Below are 16,808 nucleotides of genomic sequence, written 5' to 3'. Positions count from 1 at the left end.
ATGGATGGTTTCACTTAGAGAAAGAGAAAGCAAGAAATTACCCTAGAACAAATGCAAGGCAAAAAGTCATATAATTGCTTGTCATGAGGAAACTTGAAAAACACATTCACATAAAACAAAACAAAACAAAGGCACTAATTCATGGAAATTAAAAAAAAAAACAAAAAAAAAAACTATAAAACCGCAACCATATCATATGAGTATATATAAGCAATTTATCATCATTGTTTTTTTAATAGGTTTACAAAAAAAGTTTGCCTGTATCTTTACAAAATTACACAGGCTTGTTTCATTCTATTAACAAAATCTTTCAAACTGCATCTTTATGCTTTGTCATTATGCTTAGCAACAACCTGTGAAAGATTGAGAACGCTTGGTTAATACTTATTTTAACAGCGGGATATCTGGTAGTTTATACAACATACACAGAACCTACCGTTAGCCTGTGGTTGTATTCTGACTGGCCATCCAAAATCTGATTTATATTTGCCCGAGGAAATTCATATCTGATGGCGGACCGTACAATATCTAGAGTAAGTGTTTCTCCATCATCCAGTTTGTTGTAAATCTGTTATAAAAAGAATAGAGTCAATGGATCTGTACCTTGCAACAAAAATATAAAAAATAAATAAATACAAATATTCTGAGAATTCACTGCATGAACTCAACTATACATGATAAGTCCAAGTGCCAAAGTTTGCCTATACACCATGCTTTGCCAGAAGTATGCTAACTTAAGCACTTTGCAGCAAGGCGAATGTGTAATGGTATTGCCACAACATTAATTTTGTATGTCAATACTTTTTGGTAAATAAGCCCATCATATAATTATAAAGCACTGTATAAAATGCTGATGTTATATAAATGCTAATAATAATAATAATAATAAATGAACCTTTGTGCAGCCAATTGCTAGTAGAACTATTCTTAACAATACAAATGTTTTTTCTTACTTCATCATTATGAATTCTAATCTATAAAGGTAGACTGGATTCAACTATTACTACCTGTAATTTCCAGTGTAGACTTCACAGCATTTTAGTGTACATACAAATACATGTGTATGTACACTGCATTCATTTACATTTTAGAATTAAAAACAAGAATTTAAAGCTACAATTAATTTTAATTTATTTGTTTGTTAAAAAGAAAAACACATTTGCATAAATATTTCCATGGCTAAAATAGCTATTCTTTGGTGTGATCTAGACACTTGGTCATACAAGAATTGACGCCTCGTAAAATCCTGAAGTTCCAGTTTAAACCTTACCTGCCAGTTTGATTTTGGTAGTTTAGAAAATTGTCAAGACTTTTTGTGTTCTATAGACTAGTTGGGTGATTGGGTGACAGAAGCAAATGTGGAAATACATCTAAAACAGAAGCATATTGTGGTTTATATTCAGTTTCTACTAAAATAATAATTTCCATTTGTTCTGCACATTTGGTTTGCACAAGGTAAGCAGTAGATGCAATTTATTTAGAATTTAAGTAAAAACTTTAGTGATGTAATATATTCATACACTTATTAAGAATGAAAATGCTCGAGCCATGTCAGACTCTTCTGCAGCATAATTAAAGGCTCTCCACAGCGCAGGTCCTGCTTCACTGTATGTCACACTGTCTTCTTGAGAATCTATAGCAAATACAAAGCCAATCCTGAAAAAAAGCAAAGGAAAAATCCCAGGAAAATTAATAGTTAGGATTAGATGCCTGCCCAGTGTTGCAAATAATGGAGGTATGATTTTTAAAATGCAAAAATGGACATGTGCTGTCTTGACTATATATATATATATATATAAAAAAAATAGCTTTCGGAAAGTAAAGCTAAATTCCTTTCCTTTTCCGAGGAAGCACATCATGAGTGCCAAACAAGCACCCCATACACATAAAACCAAGATGATTTTTAATATATATATATATATGTATATATATATATATATGCACATATATATATATATATACACATACACACACACACACACATTATATATATACCTAATACACATACACACACACACACGTCCTGTAAAGAGAGATCTAATATTTAAACTTCCTTTATTGTACAATGTGATTATTTAGGAATTAATTGTCTCTTGTTCAGCTAAATGCCTGATTGGGCATGCAGGAGCCTCCTGTGCGTGATTAACGTACAGTTAACCAAGAAGGAGATAAAATTATCTCAAGTAAACACACTTTGCTGTAAGATCTGTTCGAAAGTGACAAAAAAGTATAATGCAGGCTTTGTGCAAGTCACAGCCAGGGGAGGTGTGGTTATGGCTGCGTAAACAGAAACAAAAGTGATTAAACTCGTAATCTCCTAAATGGTAGAGAATTCAACAGGGGCATCATATATACATCGAAACGGCTTTATTAAGCTTAAGTTGTTTTTGAGCTTAGAGTATCCGATTAAATTTCTTAAAATATTATTCTTAGAAGAGACACTTAGGAAGTGATTTATAAAAAGTTCTGTGTTCTATCAGGTAAACTACAGTACTAAAAGTGTAGCAGTCACCATGGAAACAAGTGGGACCTGCAGGTACCTTTCATTGGTGACTCTTCCACTTTTCAGAACAGACACTCTTTACACATCATCCCCTTAGTGACTGCCTCTTGCCCTTCAACGTGTCACTCTCCTCACTTTATTAGCTATATTTTCACTATTTTAGTTTACCATCTGTTGACAAATTGCACTTTTTTAATTTAAAAAATGTCATATATTCAGATGTTATTATATGACAAATGTTATGTTCTACCATTGATTATATGTCTATCTGCACTCAATATTCTTCTTTCAAAAAAGAAAAAGAAAAAAAGCAATTTTATCAGAGCCTGTACAATACCTCAGAGGAACATTGTGTTGATAGAATAATTCTGCAAGCTTCATATAATCAGCAGCATAATCTTGAACAGGATCAACAAAAAAAACCTAAGAGAATTTAAGTGGCCGTTAATACACACAAACAACCGATTCCTTTTTCGCATACAAGGGCGAGCACTGTTTGCTTAATAGTATACATACAACAGACCTGGGTGTTTGCAGTACTGGTATCACCATAATTAAAATGGTGAATTAAAAAATATACATATAGTTCAGATATAAAAGAACCGATGAAATCCATATCTTGTAATACCCTTTTTATTGGACTAACAGAATTTTGGAATGATGAGATTTTGGGAGAACCTCTCCTAAGACATTTTTGAGAAAAAAAACGACACAGAATTCAAAGTGGAGTTGTGATATAGAGGGTAAAGCAACCAGACAGCAAATAAGACACATGTCTGATAGAAAGTAGACACCATTCTCACAGTGGGTCATAAATATCTTGTGTACGGACCACAAAGTAAGGAGGGAAAGAGAGGAAAAAATAACAAAAAACAAGCAAGCTGTGCAGTAGAAAGTGCTAGAAGGGGCAGAGTAAGAAATGCAATTACACAGATTAAGAATGCATTAATTCATATACAAGAGTCCATAATATGCACAAAGGCATATATATATATATATATATATAGAATACATGTACAAATATACACATATACAAGCATATAATACACATATTTACATGGAGTTATTACGAGGTTATTGGGGGAATTCCCATGGGGATGAAACTATGAAGGTCTCGGCTTTCAACGATTAACTCTTGTATACCTGGGAACCATTCTGCTCCATACCATCCCTTCGTGACCTACTAAACAATGTATATGCCCTGGGAAGGAGCCACCCGCTAGGCTTGCAGAGTCCCATTAAAGGGGCAATCAATGGCCATGCAGTATTAAGTGATCAATATTAAAAAAAAAAATATTGCCCTTTCATCCAAACTGAATATAACGCCTGTTCTCTCATCTATTTTTTAATAAATTAAAACATTGGCACAAATTATCTCTCTCATATATGTGATGGGATAATCTCATAAATTGGTTAATTTAGGAAAGTTGCTGTACCCCCTACAGGTGCTACCAGTCTTGCTCTCCAAGCAGGACAAATGTCTCCGGAATAAAAAGCTGAGACACTTTCTTTGGGAGGCTGAGCCTTACTAACCTATACAAATGCTGCTCCTGTCAAAGTACGGAGCTATGGCTCCACCAGGGCCTATGAACGGGCCGGCCCTGCTACTGGCTATTAGAAGGACCCCACCTGGGACTCTCTCCCTGGCTCACATCCTACTCTTATAAATTGATTCCGTAAGCATTGGTCAGTCCTATTCTTTGCATCACATTTTGGGTTTTGTTGGGTGATTTCCCCATATTATTTCCACATTTCACTAGGCTGCCTACTCAGTATAATGATTTCAATAACCTCATTATCATCGTTTTAGCTTCCATGTAAGTTTATGTGATCATATAGCATCTAAATTCAAGTTTCACTTTGGATGGAGATGTAAAATGTTTAGACTGCTGTTTTAACCACTGCAATCAAGGTTTTCCTAGTTGGGCAGGGTGAGGGGGGTACTGGGTACTGGCAGGAATGATTGTGTTTAGTTTTCATTTTGTTAAACAAAAGGAGAAATCCGCACTCTTCTCTGGTCCTGGTGCATACAGACCTGGCGATGGTTAAAGGACCACTATAGTGCCAGGAAAACATACTCGTTTTCCTGGCACTATAGTGCCCTGAGGGTGCCCCCACCCTCAGGGTCCCACTCCTGTGGCACTGAGGAGGGAGGAAGGGGTTAATCCCTTACCTTTTTTCCAGCGCCAGGCACCCTCGGCGCTGGGGACTCTCCTCCCTCTTCTTCCATCATTGGCTGACTGCGCATGCGCATCATTGATAATGCTTTCCTATGGACGCTGTAAGTCTTCTTACTGTGATTAACTCATAGGTAAACATAGCAGTTTCTCTGAAACTGTTATTTTTACAGCAAAAAGGGTTAACACTAGATGGACCTGGCACCCAGACCACTTCATTAAGCTGAAGTGGTCTTGGTGCCTATAGTGGTCCTTTAACCCCACTCCAATAGTAAAACAATAAATGTGGCCCAGGCACTCAGGATCACTTATGCAGCAGTTTTATTGAAAAATCAGGAATAACATGCAATGTTTCGATCTTAACTGAGATCTTTTTCAAACTTGAAAAAGATCTCAGTTGAGATCGAAATGTTGCATGCTGCTTTATAGTTTATAGTTCAATTTTGTTATGATACAACAGAAAATGTCAGTTTATGTACTCTGCTGTACACAATTGCTTATCTCAATTGTGTAAGAAATTACTCACTGATATCTGTATGTCTTGCATTTCTATTTGTCTGCCAGTCTCAATAAAAAAAGCATTTACAAAAAAAGAAAAATTATTACAAGACACGAATTTCACCTGTTATTTTACATCTGCATCTAATCCGGCCACAATCTCTTCTTTATAGTTCAGATACATATTCTTAGTATATAACTTTCGTGGCATTAGACTGGCAAAAATACATTTTCATTTAGTTCTTTAAAGGGACACTATAGTCACCTGAACAACTTTAGCTTAATGAAGCAGTTTGTGTGTATAGAACATGCCCCTGCAGCCTCACTGCTCAATCCTCTGCCATTTAGGAGTTAAATCCATTTGTTTATGAACCCTAGTCACACCTCCCTGCATGTGACTTGCACAGCCTTCCATAAACACTTCCTGTAAAGAGAGCCCTATTTAGGCTTTCTTTATTGCAAGTTCTGTTTAATTAAGATTTTCTTATCCCCTGCTATGTTAATAGCTTGCTAGACCCTGCAAGAGCCTCCTGTATGTGATTCAAGTTCAATTTAGAGATTGAGATACAATTATTTAAGGTAAATTACATCTGTTTGAAAGTGAAACCAGTTTTTGTTTTCATGCAGGCTCTGTCAATCATAGCCAGGGGAGGTGTGGCTAGGGCTGCATAAACCGAAACAAAGTGATTTAACTCCTAAATGACAGTGAATTGAGCAGTGAAATTGCAGGGGAATGATCTATACACTAAAACTGCTTTATTTAGCTAAAGTAATTTAGGTGACTACAGTATTCCTTTAATAATAGCCAATTGATTGGAAGTCAGCAACACAAAAGGTGCAATATCCAGCACCTTTATGCATATGAAGAATGTATGTCTAAATAGGTCTAAAAGTGCTTTAAACATGCGAACAAAAGTGGGGAACATTTGCAATTTTTACTCTCAAATTCTGACTTTGCATACAGGGCAGATAACTCCATATATGGTAGAAGAGAACTGTAGTTAAATAAAATGACGCAGAACTAAATTTTTATACACATTATATACATAATCTCTAAATAAATAATTAGAAATATTTTCGACTTTGCCATGGTTTGTGCACAGGTATACATTTCCTGTGCAAATCTTTTTACACACAAAAACACTAATTGATTCACAAACAAACCACTTTTCTCATGGAAACAGTTTTAAATAACTATATGACATGTTGCTATCACATGGTAATCAAGGTTTAAAATCTAGACATAAGAGCAGTACAGAAAAGAATCATAACTAACAAATTAAAAGTAACATACATACATATATATATATATATATATATATATATATATATATATATATATATATATAAAATAAATGATATTGCTGTCCCATCTAGTACACACCATGTTAAATGAGCCCTTTACATTATTCCACTCTCCAAATAGCCTGGCACCACATTACACAGTACTTTGGTACTTGACAGGTTAAATAAGATCATGGATTTCTGCTTCTCGGTTCTTTCTAAATACTGTGCTTCAATGGGTCTATTGGATTATGTATCAGAAGTGCTGAGATATCTTCCACCAGTGAAGCATAATGTACGTGTAGACCTATCCACTTATAGAACGCATCATTTATTTCAGAAATGGCTTTTTAACTCCTGTGCCAAGACCATCTTAAACGACTAAGCAATGTTTACCACTTCAAGCTACAGTTATTTTCTCTTATCCCCATAAGGCTTAGCAGTTTTTCTCATTAGCAGCTTTTTTGCCCCAAGGACTCCTCTATCGGTATAGTCCCACTGAAGTTTCAGTATGCTTGTGTTTTTTTTTTTTTTTGTTATTCCCTTAAGCAACTCTGTAAACTTGGAAAACTACAAGAACATTTTTTTCCTATGCGTGGAACAGTGAACAGAAAAAGGACTAACCTGTTCAATTTTCAAAAGTAAAGAATTAAACATGCTGAATTGTCATTAAACAGACAGACATTTAGATAGCACTAGGCGAGCTCTTATGTTCGTTGATCACATATACCATTTTACAACTCTTTAATATTAAGGTAAATTGATACTGTTTAACAGATTCTACAGAATACACTATTTCACCTTGTCGAAGGTCAAATTGACTTATCGAAAAACAAAAAAATTCTTGTGTGTTGCAAAAAAAACTTATGGTCTGATTAAAGCAGATGGTATTTTTTTCTGCAAAACAATTGTGCACCATTAATCACTGTCATATTTTCTTCCTAACAGCAGCAACTAATTGTATTTGTTTTTTTCTTAACTCATTAGCTATTCAATAGCTTTATTCACAACAGATGCCCTATATTTTTTGTGTAAAAATTTGGGATATAGAAACAAAATCTTAAAATGTGCAATTTGCAACTAAAAAAAATGTGGTGATGTGTCCGAGTAATAAAATAAATAAAACTTATAAACAGTAAAGGATTTTGAGGCCTTAAGAACTCCTCTAACAAATATAAAAAAAAAAAAAAGAAATGCATTTGTAATATATCACTTATTTTAAGAATGAGTACTCAATAGTAATAATATTTTAAAATGGTTGGAACAAGAATTGATTCGGTATAATTTTTTTTTTTTTTTACAAATAGAAGGTTCCTGATGATTGCTCCACTTTCAAAACGTTGGCCTAGAAGTGTTCTTTATACTTAAAGCGACACTATCACACCGAACCTACTTTTTCTCAATCGCCTCCTGCTCTTCCTTTCTCAGAATCTGTTCTTCTTCACTTCATTTCTGACCTAGTTTTCTTTAAAACATAAGACAAAGTAGTTTCTACTTTGTCTTATGTATTTTTCCTACACTTTACTTTCTTTGGCCAAAGGAGGAGCTTAAAGGACCACTCTAGGCACCCAGACCACTTCAGCTTAATGAGGTGGTCTGGGTGCCAGGTCCTTCTAGGGTTAACCCATTTTTTCATAAACATAGCAGTTTCAGAGAAACTGCTATGTTTATGAATGGGTTAAGCCTTCCCCCTATGTCCTCTAGTGGCTGTCTCATTGACAGCCGCTAGAGGCGCTTGCGTGCTTCTCACTGTGATTTTCACAGTGAGAGCACGCCAGCGTCCATAGGAAAGCATTATGAATGCTTTCCTATGTGACCGGCTGAATGCGCGCGCAGCTCTTGCTGCGCGTGCGCATTCAGCCGACGGGGAGGAGAAGAGGAGGATCGGAGGAGGAGAGCAGGAGGAGATCTCTCTGCCCAGCGCTGGAAAAAGGTAAGATTTAACCCCTTTCCCCTTTCCAGAGCCGGGCGGGAGGGGGTCCCTGAGGGTGGGGGCACCCTCAGGGCACTCTAGTGCCAGGAAAACGAGTATGCTTTCCTGGCACTAGAGTGGTCCTTTAACTCCGCTCGAATTCCTGTGCCAAAGAACGTTTTCCCATCATACTCTCCTTTCCTCCTGGGAGGAAAAAAATCAAGCAAATATAAGAAAAGATGACAAAATATATTTTTATAATGCACCGTGGTACAAATCAACCACTTACCAGATTAAAAAAATTGCGTCTAATTTGCCGTATGACTCCAGGAAATGCCGGTCTCAATAGCTCTTGGACACTCAATGGCCACTTTGAGTACATGTGATCGGTTTCAATATCATTTATCCACTGCAAAATACAATTTGAGATATGTGCGGTTTAGTAAAACATACCAAGTCTCAAACTTTTGAGCAACATTTGATTTAATCTTTAAACTATGAAAACCTGGCAAGACACTGACCTGTCAATCAGTGTGTGCATATGCCAGGAAGATATTCTGTATAAAAATGGTAATGACTCAAGTTATTGGATACAAAATGTAGCTTTATAAAAACAATGCTAAGATGTCACCTTGAATACATCAACATAAAATCAGACATAACACTGTTTGTTTGGCTTGTTTTATACAGTGATGCACGGATCAGTGAATTCAGCAGAACTACACTACTTGAGTTAAAAGGACACTATACCCAAACACCCAATCAATTTTATCTTAATTCAGAGGTTTTGGTGTATAGATCATTCCCTTGCAATCTAACTGCTCTCAATTCTACGCCATTAATTAATTAAATCACATGTTGTTTACGCAGCCCTAGTCACAGCCCCTGTAAAGCAAAATGTAATGTTTAAATTTCATTTAATGGACAGAGTGTTTAATTAACAATTTTGGATCACCCGCTCTGTTAATAGCCTGGTAGAGCCTGAAGAAGCCTCCACTCTGTGACTAAAGGTCAATCAACATAGCAGTAGATAAAATCCAACAGTAAACACAATAAACACACTGGATCATATCGGATTGAAAATAAAAAGTGAGCCACAGCCAGGGGAGGTGTGACTAGGGTTGCATAGGCAGAAACAAAAGTGATTCAACTCCTAAATGGCAAAGAATCGAACAATGATGCTGCAGCAGCATGATCCATACACAAAAAGTCCTTTATTAAGCTTAAGTTGTTTCTGTGATTAGAGTATCCCTTTAATTGTATGATTGCTTTAATGCATTACAATACCAATTTAACTTCATATCCAATATTGACTTGATAATCTTACACATTATCAATATTCCATGCATTTTAAACACAATGATTTAGCTTCTCCAATTTTCTGTTGTTGCTTTTTACTGTTATTCCATTAAAGTATGTGTGCTACATATCATCATGGACTCCTGGTTGATTACCTTCTCTAAACCAAGTCAAAAGGTATTGAAGATAATAAAGTGCAATTTTTCCTACCAAGAATAATTACTTGTGAATATTTACCATCTGTAGGTCAATCTTGTATTGCCAATCTTTAATCAAATACAGTTTGCTGATAGATGAGATAATGCAAATAGTGATAAAAAGAGCCATATGTATCCATTTTAATCCTTATATTTTGAATACCCTACTGGGAACTACTACAATAAAGTCCTATAATGATTTTCAGAAGAACTGTCAATTACTGAATGGGAAGGGAGAGGCTATGCTATACATTTACTATAGTAATACAGAGATATTCATAAAAAAGATTAACTGGAATATTTGATTTGAGACTAATCAAAGTTAAACTTGTAATGCTTAAGACACTACAACAGCTACGGATCTTACAGCATCTCTGTAAGTATGAACTTTACTTTTCAAAATTTGTAAAAGTACATTACTCAAGGAGCCATAAAAATATCACAGAATCTCAGAAAGCAGTTGAGAGGTGCATGAAACACATTCTAAACAAAGGGAGGTCTACATCAAGATCATTGTCATCGCACCCATGCATGGGATGCTTTGTGATCTAATCATCACCTATGGGTTTTTTATATTATTATGAAGGAGGATCGCGGATTCGAATGTGTACAGTTACATCCAATGTAGTAGCTCTTAAAAGATATTTCAAGTGCATTTGAGCCATTTTAATATGATCCATCCACTTATCGGGTCTATTTACTGAAGGTCCAGTCAATGCACTCCATTCATCCAACATATGTTGCGTTCTTCATATCAGTGTAATTCATTCATTATCCCAACATTCATCCCAATCTACACAACCATTCCAAGGTAGCAAGAGCAGTAACCAGATTACCAATATGTAAAACTCAATACACCGTCACCACAGGTGTCAAAGTAATTTGGCAAAACCAAGGCTGAACATGGCATAATACAAATTTAAAGCCAGTTCTAATGTGAAATCCAAATGAAATGAAATATATAAATATATAAATCTCAGGACTCCACAGCAATAAAATTTACAGCAATGCATGTTGCATGAGTATTATAGAGTCCAGTGGCCAAAAAATTCTAAGTGTGCAACTATCCCAGAGCTCCCCAGCAATACAGTTTAGTAATTTAGACAGTACATGAGTGAAATATTGACCTCATGGCACAAAATTACCCAGTAATGGGAAACGTGTAAAAAAAAAAAAATCACAGATCTCCTCTAAAACACATAAAAAGGGTGGTCCGTAAGTGAATATCACAGAGCTGTGACAAGAATAAAACTAACCACTGCCAGAAATCCACAACAAAACTCACAGAAATGTGAGGTGTGTAGAAGAATTAAAAGAGCAATAAAACACAATACAATTCATAGTAATATGCAATGCAAATGGTTAACTTTGCCGAGGGGGTGGTGTATGTCATGTCACAAACATATGCTTGACATTTCTGCACTAAACTAACCCTTTCAGTAACATTATAAGTTATAAGTAGTTCAAAGTGATGCTTTCTTTGACGGCACTGAGAAGGTTGTAAAACATAGGCACTACAGTAGAATAAATATTATGGGGGGGGTGGGGGGGGGCAAGTCATAACGAACCACAAGTTAGCCCCCTCTGTTGCTCAATGTATCCATAAAAAAAAAAATCTAATAACATTTTCAGTGCCCACTAGTAACCAGAAAGGACCTCAAAAGGTGGCCCTCTAAATAAAAATAACTAGTATTCACTAAAGTGAAAATTGTGAGTCAGTAATTCAAAGTGAGTACAAAGTGAATTTCTGTAGTGTTTATACCCAACACGCAGAATGTAAATCCTTATAAGGAATAGAGACAGAGAAAAAGGTCCTTAAACCGGTCCTTAGAGTAGGTAAGACAGGATAAATAACAGAACATTAGGTACGTCAGAACAAGCCAAGATCAAAGTAAGCCAGAAAATAATGAAAACGAGAAACAGAGCCGAGTCAAGGGAACAAGAGTAACAGAGTAGTCAAGACAAAAGCTGGTTCAATATAAAAAATTAATACACAAAGCAAGGTACGCAGTATTGGGGCACTGTGCCTTGGGCAGAACTTGATTTTATAGGTTATGGGGTATGGTTAGCATAACCATTCCCCCTAAAACGTTGGGAGTCCAATGAGCTCTGTTAAATAGAGCTCCCCTGAGGTCATGACGCCGGCACGCGAGTGACGTGTCATAAAAATGGCTGGGCGCACAGCGGCCGGCGTCCAGGAGGCTGACCGAAGCTTCATGCTGCGTTCAAGCAGCGGTCCACCGGATCGGAGCAACAGCTGACCAGCGGACTGCCAAGGTAAGTATAGGAGAGCTTACAATTTCAACTTTAGGAGCAAAATAACCGAACTGTAAAAATTCTACATATCAACTATGGCTTTAATTTTGTAATTCAATTCCTGTTAATTCTCACTTTAGTGAAAAGCCTTGTAAGAATGTGGTTTCCTTCTGACCCCTTTCAAACCAATCTTCTTACTAGACAAATACCACACAACACCCCTGCCAATCCATTATACCCTTGGGCTGCTGGACTAATAACATAAAAAGTATGGCTAGAGCTCTCTATGCTGTGTCTACCTATAGTCGATTATTATAAAATTATTATGCGGCCATACTGTTATCATGGAAGCCTGTGGTTTCCCACTGATGCTAGAGGAACACATTTTGTTGGCTTCTGTCACAGTGTTGTCCCCAAGGAGAATAAGAATTATCGATATGGCAGGAGTTACTTTGCACACTGAAAGGAACACTCCAAGCACTATAAGCACTACAGCACACAGTAGTGTTTATGGTAGAAGGAGTGCTCAGGTGCCACCTCTATGTAAGTAATCAAACCATTTGCTAATGGTTTGATGCTTTATCTGCAGTCAGCTGGGCTCTGCTCCCTGCTTCTCAGCACCCAAACTCTCTCTTCACCGAGTCAAGTCCATTAAAGACCAATTCAAATGTTATCATATTTGAAAGAGTTGGGAGAGTCTACATTCACTCTATACATGTTGTTTTGATAACATGCATAAATTCTTCCTCACGCAAACACTGAAATACACCTTCATTTGTTTTTATGATTTAGTGGATTAATAACCCTGGCTCTAATACACACACTTTTTTTTTTTTATATACAAAGTTGCTAGAAGGCATATATAAATATAGTTTGAATAATAAAATGCCAAAAATCCATGTAAAATTCATGTTAATATTTTTTGAGTATCATTTGTAATGTTTAGCTTCAAAACCATACTGATCTATTGTGATGTAAAAAAAAAAAAAAGGAATTTGCAGTAATATGCTTTGGAAAACAGAAATTGCCTGCATAGCCTGACAAAAGCACTATATATAGATTTAAAACATATACATTCAATGTGAAAACAAAGGGTTCTAGAACCCAAATTATATTTTAGCAAACTAAGAAGGTGCTGCAATATATCAAATATGTATCCATACAATGGTATATATAGTGGAATATTCATACAGAGCAAACAGGAAATGTTATCAATAATTAGTCAGTAACAGAAGTACCATATATACTCGAGTATAAGTCGAGTATTTCAGCACATTTTTTGTGCTGAAAAACCCCAACTTTACTTATACTTGAGTCAATGTCTGTATTATGGCAATTTATGTTGCCATAATACAGACAAGGGGTTGTGTGCGTTACTTACCTCTCCTGCAGCTCCTGTCAGCTCCCTTCTTCTCCGCGCCGGTCCGGTCAGCACCTCTGTCAGCTCCCAGTGTAAGTCATAGGGGTCATAGTGCGGCCGCGAGACTTACAGTGGGAGCTGACAGGGGAGCTGACCGGACCGGCGCAGAGGAGAAGGGAGCTGACAGGAGCTGCAGGAGAGGTAAGTGCTTCCTGCCAGCCCCCCTCCACTGAACGGCCTATGCCACTGGACCACCAGGGAGTGAGAGCCCCCCTCCCTGCCATGTATCAAGCAGGGAGGGGGGGACGAAAAAAATTAATAAATAATAAAATAAAAAAAATAAATAATAATACAACAAAAAAATTATTAAAATCATTTAAAAAAATAATTAATATTAAAAATGCCCACCCCCCCACCAAGGCTCTGCAACACACATACACACACTGCATTCATACACACACACACTGCACTCATTATATACACACACTGCACTCATTATATACACACACTGTAAATAAATATTCAATTAATATAATTTTTTTAGGATCTAATTTTATTTAGAAATTTACCAGTAGCTGCTGCATTTCCCACCCTAGTCTTATACTCGAGTCAATACGTTTTCCCAGTTTTTTTGGGTAAAATTAGGGGCCTCGGCTTATATTCGGATCGGCTTGTACTCAAGTATATACGGTAATTCTGATCAATATAATGAGATTTAAGCACAATACCAAACGCAAATTACTTCTTTATTTCTATAAGCGAACAATTATATTTGGGTAGGTGGGACTGGTGTAATTCTCTACAGTCATGAAAATGGAGTACCACATTTTGGAAAGCTATAGAATATAGACCGTAAAGTCCAAGCTACTTGGTTTCTTTTGGTATAGAAAGCAAGAGGACACTAGGAATTCACAACATGTTCCTCTAGTTCAGTAAAAATTAGCTATTCAATCTGTAAATGTGCCAAGAATTTTCTCAGTTTGTTTGAATATCAGAGGGCTATTCCCCATTGTTTTGTAATTTATCTACACTATAATTTGGTTTATCTTTGGTAGGTGAAATATAAGACTTGATCTGGACCTTTTGGCTACAACACGTGCAAAAATATTTATAAATAGTTTTGCAAAGCAACATAAATGAGAACTATATATATTTTTTTAAATTGTACTTCTTGAGAAAAAGAATGAAAAAGAAAACCGTAATGTAATAAATGTAATGTTATTACAGTTATTAAAATTGTAGTTATGTCCATATTCACATAAGCAAACATATATGGTCATATTTATACAGATATAAAAAACTATCCAAATAATAATGTAAATATCTGAATATCATATTCCCTGTAAATCTCAGTGCTATGCAGCTTCTGCAGAGGACAGAATGTGTCCATACCTGGCAGTACGGTTTCTGTTTGAGTATGGAGAAATATAATGCCTTCCTATGAAGCATAGGTGCTTTTATTTATTTTATTTTTAAAACATAAAATTTAAATGTCCATAGCATTGCATTGGCCACCCAAGGCCTATAGCTTTAATTTTTTTTTTTTACTGCATATGAAAATTTTATTGGATTGATTAGCACAAGAAATGACTAAAAAAAGAGTTATTTATTTGTAGGTTGGAATAAGATCAATAAACCCTGAGGCACTGATGCAAACCAGAAGCATGTGCAGCACAAACACAGCCACAATCATTTGCACTTTCATCAAATCAGTCTATGTATACTTGTAGCAGTTCACCACTTTCATGCACATGTAGAATTTTACTAATATGTCAAGAACTATTAAGAATATACAAAATTATCTCGAGGATGAAATGCCTAGGTCTACCTTTCAAAAAAAGTTATCTCTAGATCGAATACTTACAGTAATTGCAGTATGGCGAATGTCCAAGGCATAGCTATCTTCTTCTGGATGAACTTGCAACCTTAAATATTTACCAAGATCTTCACTTCTTATCCCCAGATCAGAGAGACCATGAAGAGCTTTCCCTTCAGTTTTAATCATTTCTAAAATGCTTTACAAAAAAAGAGAGAAAATCAACAAGTAAACGCACCTTCAATGGCAACATATAATATACATTTTACAGATGAAACAAAAAAGTTTTTTTTTTTTTTTTTTTTTTTACCATGGCAACAGCTATTTCTAGGGCTTTAAAAATGGATCACCCCTCCCTGTAATTATGAACTAAAGCAGCTACTTTGTTCATCGGTGCATGGTAAGGTTGGAAGTTTTATAAAATTTGGGCCTGCTGTGAAAATGGATTACGGCACTGATGTTGGCTTTGAAGTATTGCTTTTGGCCTAAAACTGCAGTCTAGTAAGCAGGTAACAGGACACTGAAAGGTTTTCGAACAAAAAAAACACACACGTTTTAGAAGCTTGTTGAATAGGAAAGGCTTTTTCTACATCTCTATATTTGAAGCTTTTATTACTGTTTTGGTGTTCCAACGTGTTCCAGCAATTAGGATATTCCATGAATATATTCAGTCTCCCATGGGTTTAACCAAAATGCAATAATAAATCCCTTGATGCAAAGTCAATTCAAAATGTGGTTTACATATAAATGAAGTTAACATTTTTTATAGTTCAAATATGTACAACGTTTTAGATGGCAGCCAGTTTAGACATAGACCAGTCTTAAAGTCAACCCATTTTAAAATGACTGGTACTAGATCAGATGAAACAATATAGTTTAATGGAATTTCTCAACAATGCTGACTGTGTTGTGTAACCATGTTATGGAGACCCCTTGTGGTTGTTAATTATTCTTTGTAAACAGATATTTTACTGCATTAACTTGTCTATCTATACGACACAAACACAGAGGAAGCACTGCCAAAATGTGGATATTTTTGAACAACGCATTATTATTGCATGCATCAGTCAATGTAACTCGTTTTAGAAGTACATTTTATAACAAGGTTCCTAGACTCAATATTGTTTTCATAACTGTACAGGTTTAAGTCCAAAAATTCTCTCTATGTAAAAAAGACAACAACGTTATAAACAATAACAAAATATTTAAATCAAAGACCCTTATTATTCTACTAATAAATGCACAAAGGTGAATTGAAGAAAAAAAATAATTGCCATGGCTGTGGCAGCACAACTGTGGATAGCGCCTTCCTATCCCTAATTAGACAGGCACCCAGTTAAAGTTTATGTACTATCCCTATAGGACAGACGCTGTCATTTTATGACCATTTCAAAATTCTTTATATCTTACCTGAGGGCCGTAACCTTCTGCCCCAAGGTAATTCAGACTCTCTTCCTTGGGAAGCTTCAGGATATTGCCCTGTGCAAAGGTGTTCCCCTGGGGAAT

The 16,808-nt window shown here is 35.9% G+C and overlaps 1 protein-coding gene across 1 annotated transcript in view; it reads right to left on the bottom strand.

The window, feature by feature from the left end:
• The window catches only part of UGGT2 (UDP-glucose glycoprotein glucosyltransferase 2), a 250,653-nt gene that overhangs the window by 154,745 nt on the left and 79,100 nt on the right, over positions 1–16,808 (bottom strand). Inside the window, exons 12-16 of the mRNA XM_063425741.1 lie at positions 15,351–15,501; positions 8,664–8,783; positions 2,841–2,926; positions 1,521–1,656; positions 437–568 (exon numbers count right to left, since the gene is read on the bottom strand). Of these exons, the coding sequence (XP_063281811.1) occupies positions 437–568; positions 1,521–1,656; positions 2,841–2,926; positions 8,664–8,783; positions 15,351–15,501 (625 nt within the window). The remainder of the gene's footprint in view (positions 1–436; positions 569–1,520; positions 1,657–2,840; positions 2,927–8,663; positions 8,784–15,350; positions 15,502–16,808) is intronic.

The sequence above is a fragment of the Pelobates fuscus genome, chromosome 1, assembly GCF_036172605.1.
Source record: "Pelobates fuscus isolate aPelFus1 chromosome 1, aPelFus1.pri, whole genome shotgun sequence".
NCBI classification, from domain to species: Eukaryota; Metazoa; Chordata; class Amphibia; order Anura; family Pelobatidae; genus Pelobates; species Pelobates fuscus.
Note: the sequence above shows the minus strand (reverse complement) of the source record. Positions and strands in the feature narration are given on the sequence as shown.